This window comes from Lepidothrix coronata, unplaced genomic scaffold (genome assembly GCF_001604755.1).
Source record: "Lepidothrix coronata isolate B3197 unplaced genomic scaffold, Lepidothrix_coronata-1.0 Scaffold178, whole genome shotgun sequence".
NCBI lineage: Eukaryota > Metazoa > Chordata > Aves > Passeriformes > Pipridae > Lepidothrix > Lepidothrix coronata.
In genome coordinates this window covers 905,953-919,124 of record NW_016690358.1, presented here as the reverse complement: position 1 = coordinate 919,124, position 13,172 = coordinate 905,953, and the positions used below count along the sequence as shown (strand labels likewise).

At 56.1% G+C, this 13,172-nt stretch overlaps 2 protein-coding genes across 7 annotated transcripts in view; one reads left to right on the top strand and one right to left on the bottom strand.

Moving 5' to 3' along the window:
* SIL1 (SIL1 nucleotide exchange factor) overlaps positions 1-4,791 on the top strand; it is a 99,777-nt gene extending 94,986 nt beyond the window's left edge. For all 4 annotated transcript variants that reach the window (XM_017830438.1, XM_017830440.1, XM_017830439.1 and 1 more), the window contains 3 exons: positions 233-329; positions 2,526-2,690; positions 4,333-4,791. In XM_017830438.1, the coding sequence (XP_017685927.1) occupies positions 233-329; positions 2,526-2,690; positions 4,333-4,683 (613 nt within the window). In that variant the 3' untranslated portion in view covers positions 4,684-4,791. The remainder of the gene's footprint in view (positions 1-232; positions 330-2,525; positions 2,691-4,332) is intronic.
* A 6,283-nt stretch (positions 4,792-11,074) lies between these two features.
* The window catches only part of CTNNA1 (catenin alpha 1), a 119,447-nt gene continuing 117,349 nt past the window's right edge, over positions 11,075-13,172 (bottom strand). For all 3 annotated transcript variants that reach the window (XM_017830428.1, XM_017830426.1, XM_017830427.1), the window contains one exon: positions 11,075-12,193. In XM_017830428.1, the coding sequence (XP_017685917.1) occupies positions 11,906-12,193 (288 nt within the window). In that variant the 3' untranslated portion in view covers positions 11,075-11,905. The remainder of the gene's footprint in view (positions 12,194-13,172) is intronic.

Sequence of the window (13,172 nt, the reverse complement as noted above, 5' to 3'; positions counted from 1 at the left end):
CTTCCCAGCTCCGTTCCCTTCCCTGCACACGCTCCAGCCCCTCAATGTCTCTCTTCCATGAGGGCCCAGAACTGGACACAGCCCTGGAGGGGCCTCAGCAGGGCCAGCACAGGGACAGTCACTGCCCTGGCCCTGCTGTCACACCATGGCTGGTACAGCCAGAGCAGGCTCCCTCCCACCCTGCTGTGCCCTTACTCTGTTGGTGACCTGCCTTTTGCTTTTGTCCCTGCAGCAACCCCAAAGTCCAGATTGAAGCCATTGAGGGGGGGGCACTGCAGAAGCTCCTGGTTATTCTGGCCACAGAACAACCCCTGGCTGTCAGGAAGAAGGTGAGTGAGTGGGGCTGCCCCTCTGGGCAAAGCTGTTTTTGTGCTGAACTCCATGTAAACACTCCTCCGAAAGTCACTGACATCTGGAGAGTGTGGGACATCATGCTGCTTCCCACATTGGGTGGGCTTTGCTCCCAGGAGTGCAGGAAGGTGGCCCTGGGTACCAGCCCACCCCCAGCAGTGCTGGCTGCCCCCTGATGCTGTGGGTCTGCCCCCAGAGCCAGCAGTGGCACACAAAACGGGCACAGCCCGCGGGGACAGGGCGTGGTGCTGCAGCCCCTCGGGGGACAGACGAGGGTCCCCATGACAGGCAGAGCAGTCAGAGCCCAACCAACACGGGAGCTGACGTTTGGAAGGAGCTAATTGCTGGAGCCAGCCCTGTGTCCTGCCTTGGGCAGAGGCTTTGGAGCCAAGCGAGCAGCGCCGAGAGCCCCCAGCCAAATGTGCAGCGCTGTCCGTCGGCCGGGGGCTTCCTGCCCCTCCCGCCTGGCCTCCTGCTGCACTCCCTGGAGCATGAGATCCCATTACCCTCGCTTTAGCGTGTGATGCCACCCCTGGAACGTTACCTGGCTGCTCCCCCCAGCCCTGTTTAACACAGGGGCCTCCTGTGTGAGGGGTCCGGCAGGGTGAGGGCACCGTCAGCTCCTCTGTTCGTCTGGGACGTCACTCACACCACTGGGTGCTGCCTGGGCTATAACAAGCTCCCAAAAATGTGTTCCCCTTTAGTCCCTGGGAAGAGTTCTCCATCAAGCAAAAGGCATGGGAGAGGCTGGAGAATCCCGTTGCATTTGGCCATGGATATGAGGAAATCTGTCTAGAGTGCACCACAGGATTCTCCATGCTCAGAAACTCCTTCCAGGAATGCCTCTGGCTCAATCCAGAGCTTGTTTTGGGGTGGAGAGGGATGGCTGGGCATGCAGGGGCCCTCACCAGCATCACTGTGAACCCCTGGGTGCTGGCTCCAGAATAATTCTTTCCACTGAGCCTGAGTGCATCCCGCTGGCAGCCCCTGGAGAAGTGAGAGGAATGGGCTCAGTGCTGCCCACACTCACATGCAGCCTTATGAGACCCTCCAAGGGTTGAACCCCCTTTTCCAGGAGGACAGAGGCCTTTAATTTCTAGTTCCTGTGCTGTGCACAATCTCCTGCCTCTCTCCAGGCAAGGATCCCAAGGACAGGTCAGTGCCCCAGACCCTTCCTGCACAGGGCAGCCGCCCCCAGCTCTCGCTCCGGTGGTTTTTCCGCCCCGGTGCTCACAGCAGTGCACGACAACGAGGCCAAAAGTGCATCCCTTCCCTCCCCCGTCCTTTGGCCTGTGATTAAAAACGGAGACAGAAACATCTCAAATTCACCAGCGGCAACTCGGAAAATGGAAAATAGAAACAAATGGGACTGGGGAAGACATGGCTGTCAGCTCGGATCTGTCCAGGAGCGGGGCCCAGCCCGGTGTGCGGAGGAGCCGGCTCAGCTCCTGGCACGCGCCCAGATGAGCATCCCCGTGCCCTGCCCCGGGCAGGCTCAGCCTCCCCTCTGCCACCACGGTTGTCAAAGCCAGACAGTGTGAGATCCAGCGGGATTAGAGTGGCTCCTAATTGCCTCCTCAGCACTAACCCTGCACTGCCCGAGGCCCCACTGGCACGGGGGTGCTGGGGCTCTGGCTGTTGGCACGTGGTGCTGCACCCTGACAGGCCCTGTGCCAGGGCTGGGTGCTGGGGAACATCATGGTCTTCTCCTCTGACTATGGAGGTGCAGGGGCATCACCTCAGGCATCCAAATTATCTCACAGGGATCGGGCTGCTGAGCGGTGCTGGACCCCCCTCACCCCATTCCAACCCCATAACTGGGCTCTGTACCAAGGACTGAGAGGGAGTGCAGGGAGAAGTGATGGCATTGGGTCTGTCAGGTGCTGGTCACGGGTCCCTCTGGGTTACTGATCTACCAAGCACGGTGACTGCCCAGGTTGGGGTTCAGGTGCAAGTTTGGGCAACCTCATGGTGCTGGGGGGGGGTTGGGATCAGGAGCAAAGGGGGCTGTTGGAGATGCCCCTTGACAAGGAGAGATTGGAATGCATTTTCCAGGGAGCTGTGCACAGGTGGGCTGGGGTGTTGCTGCTGTCCCCATGGGTGCCATGAAGAGAGGCCATGCCATACGCAGTGGCCATGCCTGCTGTGTTGATGGCCCTCTCTCTCTCCACCAGGCTCTCTTCGCCCTGTCCTCCATGCTGAGACACTTCCCCTATGCCCAGCAGCAGTTCCTCAAGCTGGGCGGCCTCCAGGTGCTCAGGAGCCTCTTCCGGCAGAAGGGGATGGAGACCCTGCACGTCCGTGTGGTGACACTGCTCTACGACCTCATCATGGAGAAGGTGAGGAGCTGGGACAGGACCCACGGGGGTCCCCACCTGCTCCCCTCACCGAGCTAACGCTGAGCATCCTCACAGGACGAGGGTGAGGAGGGGCCAACCCTGCCTCGGTGCCGTGGGGCTGAGTCCCCTCCTGCCCTCCCGCCACCACTGTGGGGCTCGAGAGCCTGGGAGAGCCCAGAGCGAGCTGAAACCTTTGCACTTCTTTAAGCCACTGCCACCCTTTCCTCCCGAGGGTGTTTAAATAACACAACACCAAGGACACGAGCAGGGAGTGCGGGCACTGGGCTGTGGTGTCCAGCTGCTGGTGTCCAGCCCTGAGCCGAGGGCCCGGCTGGCACCGCTGTGCCCCTGTGTGCTGGAGAGGCCCTGCCCTGCTGCACGGCCCTCGCTGGGGCCTGGCCTGCCATGTGCAGTGTTTTATTTTCAAATACCCTGGATTACTGCTGTAAATGTCAGTTTAAAGCCCATCTTTCCTTGGCATGGCTTGTTGTTCAGTCCGTGCGTTTCCCTGACTCCAGAGTATGGGAATTAAATGCACTCTGGCTCAGTTTATGGCCAATTTGCCCCGCGGATTATGGCTGCTCTAATGCCTGGGTTGCAGGCACCACAGAGCAGCACCTCTGTGTTAAATCAGTTATTTTCCAGGAGACTTTGTAAAGGTGCAAATTATTTTCGCAGGTCTGAAATCTTATCAGGTGCTGACTCTAACATGATCCTGTTGGCTCCATGGGAAGGGAGAGGATGTGGGCATTTTGACTCAAACCATTCCCATTTGATCCTGCCGCCCTTCTTCTGGCAGCCCCCCACAGCAGCCCCATCTGTTCCTGGCTCTGTGGGGCTGGGGCAGGGCACAGCCCAGCAGATTCTCAAGTTTATGTTAAAACAATGATCTTCCACTGTTCTTTGGATTGGGAATTCCGTGCATCAATCCCAGCGCTTCGTGGGGGAGGTGGCACAGCCCTGGGTGCCAGTGGGGGTGGCAGATTTGGGGTGGGTTGAATTGGAAATCATAAACCACCTTGGCAGCTCTTGGTGCTGAAACATGAGTCACTGGGGCTCTGAGTGCCTTTTTCTGCCACCTTCTTTCCTTGTCCCCCCAAATCCTGCCTGCAGTTCATCAGGCAGCTCTCTGGGGGATGAGGAGAGGGGAGGTCTCCTTGGCATTGTCCCTCACTGTCCCCAGTGTGTCATTCCTGTCAATCCTTACAACCAGGCTCTGACAGTATTGGGGTGTTTCTGGACCAGGCTGGGAGGGGAAGGTCTGGCTGGGGCTGGAGGACACAGAGATCTCCATGTCTGTGGTGGGAGCAGCACAGACCCCAGCGGTGGGTGATGTTTGTGAGATGCTGCACGTGCCCAGAGCAGACCAGAGACTTTCCAGGTCTGCTGAGCCTCCTGCCCTTTGCATGCCCTTTCAGGGCCATGGGACACAGAAACTCCCAGTCACTGGGAGTTTTCCAGGGTGAGCAACCAGCCCCTGTGGCAGGGAACCAGGACACAACCTCGCCTTGGTCTTCTGTGACAAGTCACCGTCCAAGGCAGGTGTTACCAGGTGTGCATCCTCCTCTGCCACCACGTGCCACCTCCTGGGAGAGTTTCTCTCTGACAGGGATATTAATCTGTGCTCCACCACTTCCTGCAGATGCTGCTTGAGGACTCACAGCACGGAGAGCAGATGGAAGAGAAAATCCAGCAGTACCGGGAGGTGAGGCTGGTGCCGGCGGTGGTGGAGCAGGACTGGTGCGCGGTGGCTCCCAACCTGCTGGCCATGCCTGAGCACGACACCCGGGAGAAGGTCCTCAAGCTGGTGGGTGTGCTGATGGCCTTCTGCAGGGAGCACTACCGGGGGGATCCTGCCCTGGGCACCACCCTGGGCCTCCTGCGCAGCGAGTACGAGGAGCTGGCGGCCGAGGAGCAGCGGGAAGGGGACAAGGACGGCTACTTCAGGGAGCTCCTCGGCTCCATAAACACCATCATCCAGGAGTTAAGGTGAAAGTAACTGTAGGTTCAGTTCAACTCCAGATAATTCAGGGTGACAGTGAGTTTGGATGGCACCAGTGTAAAAGCACTTTGGAATAAACTGTTGGACAAAATGAGATCCTAGCACTGGGCCAACACCTTTGTTATTGAAACATCTGGGGGTGGCACGTCTCATTTTCCATGTGGTAATGCTGCAGAAATGGAGGTGCATACTGTGGAGGGAACAAGGTGGAGGCTCAACTGACATAGCCCCTGCCATGGCACCTTCTGCATGTTCTCAGTCCTCCTGCAGGATTTGGGTGGGAAGGGCTGAGGGATGTGGGGCTGTCTGTGTGAGGCAGCTTTGCTGCACAAAGTGTGTGTTCCCACAGCTCTGAGCTGCCTTTGTCCATGCCCAGTGATGACCTGCCATGTCTGTGATCTGTGTTTGCTCCTGTGTGAGGCACTGTGGCCCTTGGACAGCACCACTGGGAGGGGGATTGCTCAGTGCTTGTTCAGGAGGGCTGGGCACTCTTTCCATAAGGCCCTGGTTGGAGGGGCTCTTATCCAGGCTGTGCTTGGAGCAGGACTATCCCATGGCCAAGTCCACCCGAGGCTCAGCCCCACCACCCCTCAGTGCAGTCACCCAGCCCCTCTGTGCTCAGGGTCAGCCACAGCCCAAGGGTTTGGAGTTGGAACACTGTGAGCCCTGGTGTGACACAGCCCCAGAGCCGCTCCAGCCATGGCCATTCTCTGAGCCATTCTCCCGCTCAGAAGCACACCCTGCCCAACAACAGACCACTGAGCTTTCCCACTTGTGTTGTTCTTGTCTTTGGAGGTGGCTCCCAAGGGATTGAGACTGGCCAGCCAAGGGTTTTCCACCCATGCTGTGCAGAACTCTGTCCATGGTGTGCTGGGCTGGGAATCTCCCTCCACACACCTCCTCCAGCTGCAGCTTCTCTTTCCTCAACTCATGTCCCTTCCCCCACAAACCTCCTTAAGCTGCTTCTCCCGCTGGATGGTCCACTGGGGATGTTCCACCCTCTCCTCATTGAGTTCATTCTGTCTCCCCACATCACCCATCTTCAGGTGAGGAGAATCCAAAGTCTTGCTGGGAGGAAACGCTGCTGCCCCAAAAACTGCCCGCAAAGAGCACAATCACGGGGGTGTCCCGGCTGCGGAGCTGCCCGTGACCGCCTGGCACCGGCGGCTGGGGGGACACCCTGGGGACACCCGAGCACACCCTGCTGCCAGCGCGGCCAGGAGGTGATTAGAGGAGCTGTTATCCCGGTATTCCCTTCCAGGTCTGCTTGCAGCGCTGCCAGGAGGTGATTAGCTGTAATCCCTGTGTTCCCCTCCAGCTCTGGCACAAAAGGCATCTCTCTCACCGCCGCTCCCACCGCGGCTCCCGGGCCCCGGGGCAGCAGCACCGGCGTTAAAATATGTGTGGAAAATAAATTAATAGAAGAGCCCAGCTGGTCCCTCTGTCCCCCAGCCCTGAGCTGGGGCTGGCACAGCCTTGCAGGGCTTTGCATTTGGTGCCCAAATGCCACCAGAGTCCCCACTGTGACCCCAGCCAGGCACCTCCTTGCAGCTGGTTCAGGGCCACCAGCCCTCCTTTATGCTGAAATATTCCTGGCTGCCATGCACAGCGTGTTGCTTGTCACTGTTAAGTAGCAGGGCTAATTATAACTATTGATTTTTTTTTGGTCCTTCTCTTCTTGGCTTTTGGTTCAGCCTGTTTTGCTGGCATTAAAAATGATTTTTCTTTTTTTTTTTTTCGTTTTTCTCTGAAATGCGTTTCCCAGCCTGTGATGCCAGGGCTTTACTTTGTAGGTTAAAAAAAAAATACATATATCTGAGGGTAACAGGCAGGACAAACATGGGAAGGGGCTTTTCTGCTGGAAACCTAAGCCCTTGGAGCGATGCCAGGGGGAAGCAGAGCTCCAGCAGAGCCGGGGGATCAGCACAGGGATTTCTCTGGCCCTGCCTGCCTCGTCACTGTTTCAGCTGGATTTAACAAGGTGAGGATGGTCTAAAACCTAGTTAAGGGCTGAGCCAGGGAGAAAAACACCACCAGCCCTGGCTGTCCAACCCCCAAAGCCAAAACTCCCACTCTCTATTCCTAAAAGCCTTTACACTGCCATGGTTTTGAGCAGGATCTGGTTGGTGTGGGTGCTGTGACACCTGTGCTGGCCAGAGCCTCTGGTGCCCTGGGGATGGGGTGAGGGGCTGGGAGTGCCCGTGTCCCTCACTGAGGGGGGTCTGGCAGCTTGGGCAGCTCAGGGACTGCGAGTGCTCCTGGTCTGTGCCAGTCTGTGCCCGGCATGGGGTGGCAGCCATGGCCCTGGGGCCGAGGTGTTTTGGGACACAATGGCATTGGGGGGATTGCAGCCCTTGCCCCCATGGGGTTGTGCTGCTGGTTCCTTCCCTGTGCTGGTGGGTGGGGGTCTTTGCCCAACCCCCAGGAGCCGGCACTGGCAGGACCTTGGCATTGGGGTTTGGCTGCCAAAAGCCATTTGGGCTCTTTTCTGGCACAGTTGCTCGTGGTGGGGGTCCTGCTGCCGGACACAGGGCACCCCCATGGCCCAGCTGACTGTGTTTTAGTGAGACCCCCTGCCCACCTCCCTGTCCCAGCCCTCTCCTCATCCCACGGGGGTCCCTGTGGCTGTGGGTGCTCCCTGGGGCTGTGCTGTGCCACTGCCCCTCCAGCTGCCAGCTCTCCCTGCTCCCAGGGCAGCTCCCTTTGGGGCTTGAACACAACAAATAAGCACAAATCACCTGGAAATACGGAGCACCAGGAGCCTTAAATCAAATGCAGACCCAGGGCAGCCCCCCCTGCAGCAGCCAGACACACTCCCTCCTGGGACCAGCCTGGTGAGCCCCCCCCGACCAAAGCAGCCTCCCTTCACTAAAGTCAGAGCAGAGAAAGCCCATCCGTCCCAGCACAGGGGTGGGCACGATGCAGGCAGGACCAGCAGAGAGGGAGGTGATGGGCACTATGGGTGGCCCTGCTCCATGCAGGAGTGGCCAGGAGGGACTCCTGGGCTGTAGCCCCCAAGTTCCCCCAGGGCCACCACTGGTCTCAGGGGTTTCCAAATGGGAGCACTGGGAGTGCAGCCAGGGCAGTGTTGGGGAGGCAGTGGCAGCCACAGAGTCCTATAGGGCACCAAAAGCTGTGCCCTTGGCAGCGTGGCCAAGGTGCAGCGTGGAGCTGGAGCCCAAAAAGGGGCAGCCTTCCCCAGTGTGCATGGCTGTGTGTCCCCAGGGGGGATGGAGAAGCGCAGGTGAGCACGGGGTTGCTTTCCCTGTCCATAAATCCCAGCCGGGCCAGTGTCCCCACTAATGAGGGGTTTGCTCCCCAAATGGCACTGCTGGTCCCCAGCCCGGGGCAATGACAGGGCTGCTGCCCTCCCTCCCTCGGCGCTGTGGGCAGGATGGGACAGGGCCAGGGCCGAGCCTGTCCTGCTCCAGCTCCTGTGCAGAGCCAGCCCAGCCGTGCTGCCCCGGCACAGGGTGTCACGGGCACATCCCACTGCGGTGACTCACGGCCCACTGACCCAAATCCCTGCAGCCTCCCAGGTATGGAGCAAGTCAGAGCTGGAGGGGTCCTGGGGCAGATGGAGACCTTGGGTAGGGCTCACTGAACCCCCTCCCTCTGCAGGTCTAGGGGAGAGGAGGCGGCACTTGTTGATTTTGGAGCCAACCAGGTCACCCCCGCCCGCCATCCCCAAGCAGGGAGTGAGGCATTAGACAGCCTGGCAGGGCTGGAATCACACACGTGGCCAGGCCAGCAACAGCCAGTTCTTTCCCCTTGCACCCACAAGAGCATCAGGAGGGTTGTGCTGGTTCATCCGGAGCTCCCCGGATCCTGGCAGGGAGGAGGCTCAGAGCAGAGCCCGCGGGCGGTGCCTCCCGGGATGCTCACCAGCCTCCAACACGCAAACACAGGAACTTCCTGAGCCTTCAGTGCTGGAGCATCCGCTGTGCCTTAATGGATTTCGCCTTTCCCCACCCATTTGTTGGGGGTTTTGACCCCCCCCAGCCTTCCTCGCCCCCTCTGCCCTCCCCTCTAATTGCACATTTGAGATTTGGCTGCCTCGGCTTGCTTTGAAAGTACCAGTGTTAGAAAACACAGCTCAGGGTGCCCCGCTCCGCACCCATCCCGTCCTGCCCCGGGATCCCCCGGGCCCCCCCTGCTCCCTGAGCCCTCTCAAAGCCGCTTGGGGCACAGGGAGAGCACAGAGTGGGAAAGGCATTCATTAACCACCATTAAACCGCGGCGGGGAAACCTTCACACGCAATTAAAGCGGCATAAATTCAGCGCGGCTTGATTCACCGCGGAATTGAATTAAGAGCACTTGAATTTTGGAGTAAGACTATCTCCTGGGGATTTAATGTGGTTTCACTAATACACTTAATGTGGGTTCATCTTCCCGAGCATCCCTGCACAGCCAGGTCTGCAAAAAAACCCCCAAATCCTTTCTCTTCAGGTACTTTGGGGTGCTTGGGGAGCAGGCGCGGGGAGCTGGTGGTCAGAAGAGCCCACAGCCCTTCCCTCCCCAAAGCCACAGCGAGTCCCCTCCATCCCCAGCCCCTGGAGCCCCGTGAGGGGCTGGGGAAGGGGAAAGGGGGGCTCAGCTCCTCGTACACCATCGGGGAAGGGGCCGAAGGACATTCCCACCTCGCAGCTTTTACCACCCCACACGGCCGCGTTCGCTCCCTCCTGGTAGCGGAGTGTCCTCCCTCCAGCAGCCGCAGCGAGAGCGACTGCACAGCCCTTCCCCAGCGCTTAATTACAGCGAGCAGCAATTACTGTAATTCTCTTCAATTGGCTCCCTAATAAAGTCACAGCTCCGCTGGCGGCCGGACCCCCTCGCGGTGCCGCTGCCTCTTCCACGAGGGGGTTGGTTTGGGCTGGAATTCCCTGACACGGGGGTTGGTTTGGGCTGGAATTCCCTGACACGGGGGTTGGTTTGGGCCTGAATTCCCTGACACGGGGGTTGGTTTGGGCTGGAATTCCCTGACACGGGGGTTGGTTTGGGCTGGAATTCCCTGACACGGCAGCATTGGGGGATTTACGTGGGGTTTTGATCCCTGACCCTCCTGAGGCTTGGGCTGGTGCTTAAGGAGCCGGAGGCTCCACTGGTGCTTCGGGCCCCGCGGGCAGGGCTCGGAGCTGGTGCTGCTCCAGGATAACCCACCTGCCCTTCCCTGCCCTCCTCCAAACACCATTCCTAGAGGAGCAATTCTGGGATTCCCAGAGGAGCAATTCTTGGGTACAAGAGATGTGTGTGTGACTCGGGGCTTTTGTCCTCCAGTCCCTGTCGTGTCCCCTGGTCCTGCCCCCCCCGGGTGTTCGAACCACTTCTCCCAAAGGGGGAACCATATTTTAATTTCTTGCCAACTTGATGCTCAAAGTTTGTAGCATAAACTAAACTAACTTATTTAAAAGCTAAATACATGTAAATTTGTCTGTTCACCTTAATGTAAGAGTTGGTTTTTAAAGTTTATTAATAGATTATTAATAGACTGTATTTTGGGGGGCAGGGGGGTACTGGACGTACTCCCTGAACAGCCCAGGGAATGTTGCCTTTAAGACAACAATTAATACCAGGAGAAAAAACCCCCTGTATTGTATAAAAGCAGTTAATCATTGCCTTCAAGACAATTATGTAAATACCAGGAGAAAAAAATGGTATGAAATCTGCTAGTAATTATCTATAAAACAAGACCTAGAGCCTCTCTGTGTCATTAACCCCCAAATGCCAGTGGAGGAGCACATCAGCTCCCCCTCCGAGCCTGTTTAGCTGTTAAGGGCGTGTGGAAACTAGTCTATAATTCCACTGTTTAATATCTGTACTCAAGAGGCTAAAATGCTTGAAAACATAATAAATTTGGCAAAAATATCCCAAGAACTATTTAGCTTAATTCTGATCAGCATTACAGTAACATGACAGCAATAACCTTGATATAGTAAATTATAAACTGATCGAGATAAATAAAATTATAATGTATCAGTGCCAAGGCTCAGCTCTAAAATGTGGCTGTAGTTTAAACATGAGGGAGCAGCCCAGGCTGCTCCAGTTTGGTGGAGGCTTTACAGAAACAGCCACCACGGTGCTGACCCGAGCAGGCACTGCTTCTCCAGCACTGGCCTGGACTGGGACATGTAAAACACACTGAAATTCATAAAATTTAAATAAGACAGTGAAATTATACCTTGTAGCTATAGTTATCACAAATAATGTACAGTCTAAATTGCAGCCTGAGCAAACACGATTTCCTGGGTGCCTCTGGAAGCCCAAGGCGGGATGCAGAGCAATTATGAGGAATGAGCACAAAGCTGATTTGCATCTGAATGGCGAGGGGGGGGCGAGGGGCGGGCTGGGCCGGCTCCATTCACTGCACCACAATACACCAGCTGGGAAAAGCAACTTTATTAGTGTCCCGCAGCAAAATACACTAGTAATTTGTAACCAGGCATTCAAATTCCGTCCGGTGTCACACTGAAGGATCGCCCACAGGACTGGATGTGTTTGTGAGGATTGGCTCCGGGATCCCGGGGGGGAGAAGTGACCCCCGAGCCGATGGGAACCACCCGTCAGGAAAAGGGCTCCAGGGCAGCCCAGGAGAAGCAGCATCACATCCCCAGCACACCACCAAGCACATCTGCAAACATGGTCCCCAGCAAAGCCCAACCCAGGCACAGGTATATGGTTTTTCCAGATGTTTTCCAGTTGTGGTCCCACAGCCAGTGCCTGCTGCACTTTCATACTCCTCTGAGCTTGTTCCCTCTCCACTCCAACCACAGGGATACACACTAACACATACAATACTTCCACTAATTATTTTTTTGAGTGAAAAGACTTGATTCCTCTCTTGATCACCATGATAAACTGAGTCTCTGAGTAGCAGGATTCAATATTAGTGTTAACCGTTAGTGTTACTGTAAAATCCTCTTTGGTTATAGAATATTTCATTTAAAGCAAGATTATAAAAAATGATTTCCAGCTAGAAATCCACCCCTGGAATCTAAAAGCCATCTAAATTAACACACTTCTGCAGGCTGAAGATATACTGATAGAAATTTGAGTATTTCCCCATGTAATCTAAACAAAGTTATCAAAATTATATTAAGTAAATACATTTTGAGGAATAGTAAGTTTCTGAAAAATCCTTAGGGTATTAAAAGTAGAGTTCTGGAAGTAGCAGTAGTGGGCTAGAGAAAAACACACCCAAGCCAGAGGCCTCCTCTAGATACTCTCCATGGCCTTGAACTCGCTGAGAGCCTGCACGGGGTTCACGTGCTTCTTCTGGGACGCCCTCTTGATTTTAGTTTGGGTTTCGTCTTGTTTCTCCCTCTTGACCAGGGGTTTCTTCTCAGGAGCCTTCATCTTCCAGGAGACAGCGGGGAGGTTGAGGGAAGCCATGCCCTGGGACTTCTGGTACTTGGTGGAGGCCACGTAGGACGCCTTCACCGTCTGCACCACCGCGTTCATCAGGTTCTTGGCCGCCTGGATCAGGGACATGGCACTGTCCACCTGCCAACGGGAGCACACACGTGTCACACACCACAGACCCCCAGAGCACAGCATTCCAGAGAACAGGGCACTGCTGAGAAAGCAAAAGAGCTCGAGAACTGATTTGTCTGGGTTTTCATCTGGAACCTGAGGTTCCCAGTTTGAGGCAGGATTTTTCTCCAGACACTCAGTGGTACAAACCTCACTTGTGCCACCAAGGTGGAAGCACAGTTTGCCCCACTGTCTGCATTTTCCATATCAACAGCAATGGGAATGATTTGTATTCTGCTGTTTGCTTTTGTGACTAAGCTTTAACAGTAGCTTATTCTCTAATGCAATTAATAAAGCTGTAGTAATATCTTAATCACTGATAATAAGTATTTGAATTGCTCTAGAATACTAAGTTGTATTGGGAAGGAAGGAACACGAGTGCATCATCAGCCAGGCCTGGAGCCCTTTCCCAGCTGGTTCCTGATTTGCAAGAGCATCAAAATTTGGAAAATTGCTTTTGTTGAAGCTTCAGGGCACAGCAGGGTTCAAAAGCCAAAATCAGGGCCAGGTGAAAGAGAGAGGGGAGGAGCACTGAGGTGACCTCAGCTGGGACTCCCTTCTCCAGTGACCAGTGCCCTCTGCTCGGGGGGGATCCCTGGCTTGTCAAGACCAAGTGGTCTGGGGCAGGGTTTGGTCTGAGGCAGGGTTTCAATCTGGGCAGGGGTTTGGTGTGGAGCAGGGCTTGGTGCAGGGCAGGGTTTCAGCACCTCTGCTCAGCTTACACAAGAGCTCAGCAGCCTCTACACACTTAAATCCTGCTGCTGCAGACAGGAAGTTTCTGGGGGAAAGTTTCTTCTTGAAGCCATGGCTTGTCCAGCAGCAAACCCAGCTGGGCAGGGGGTGGTGGCTTTTCTCAGGTTGTTGGCACCTTCCTTCCCACCCGCTGTGCTCTGAGTGCCACAGCAGCAGGTCGGGTCTGTGCCCTCCAGCAAACCCATGTGCTCTGCTG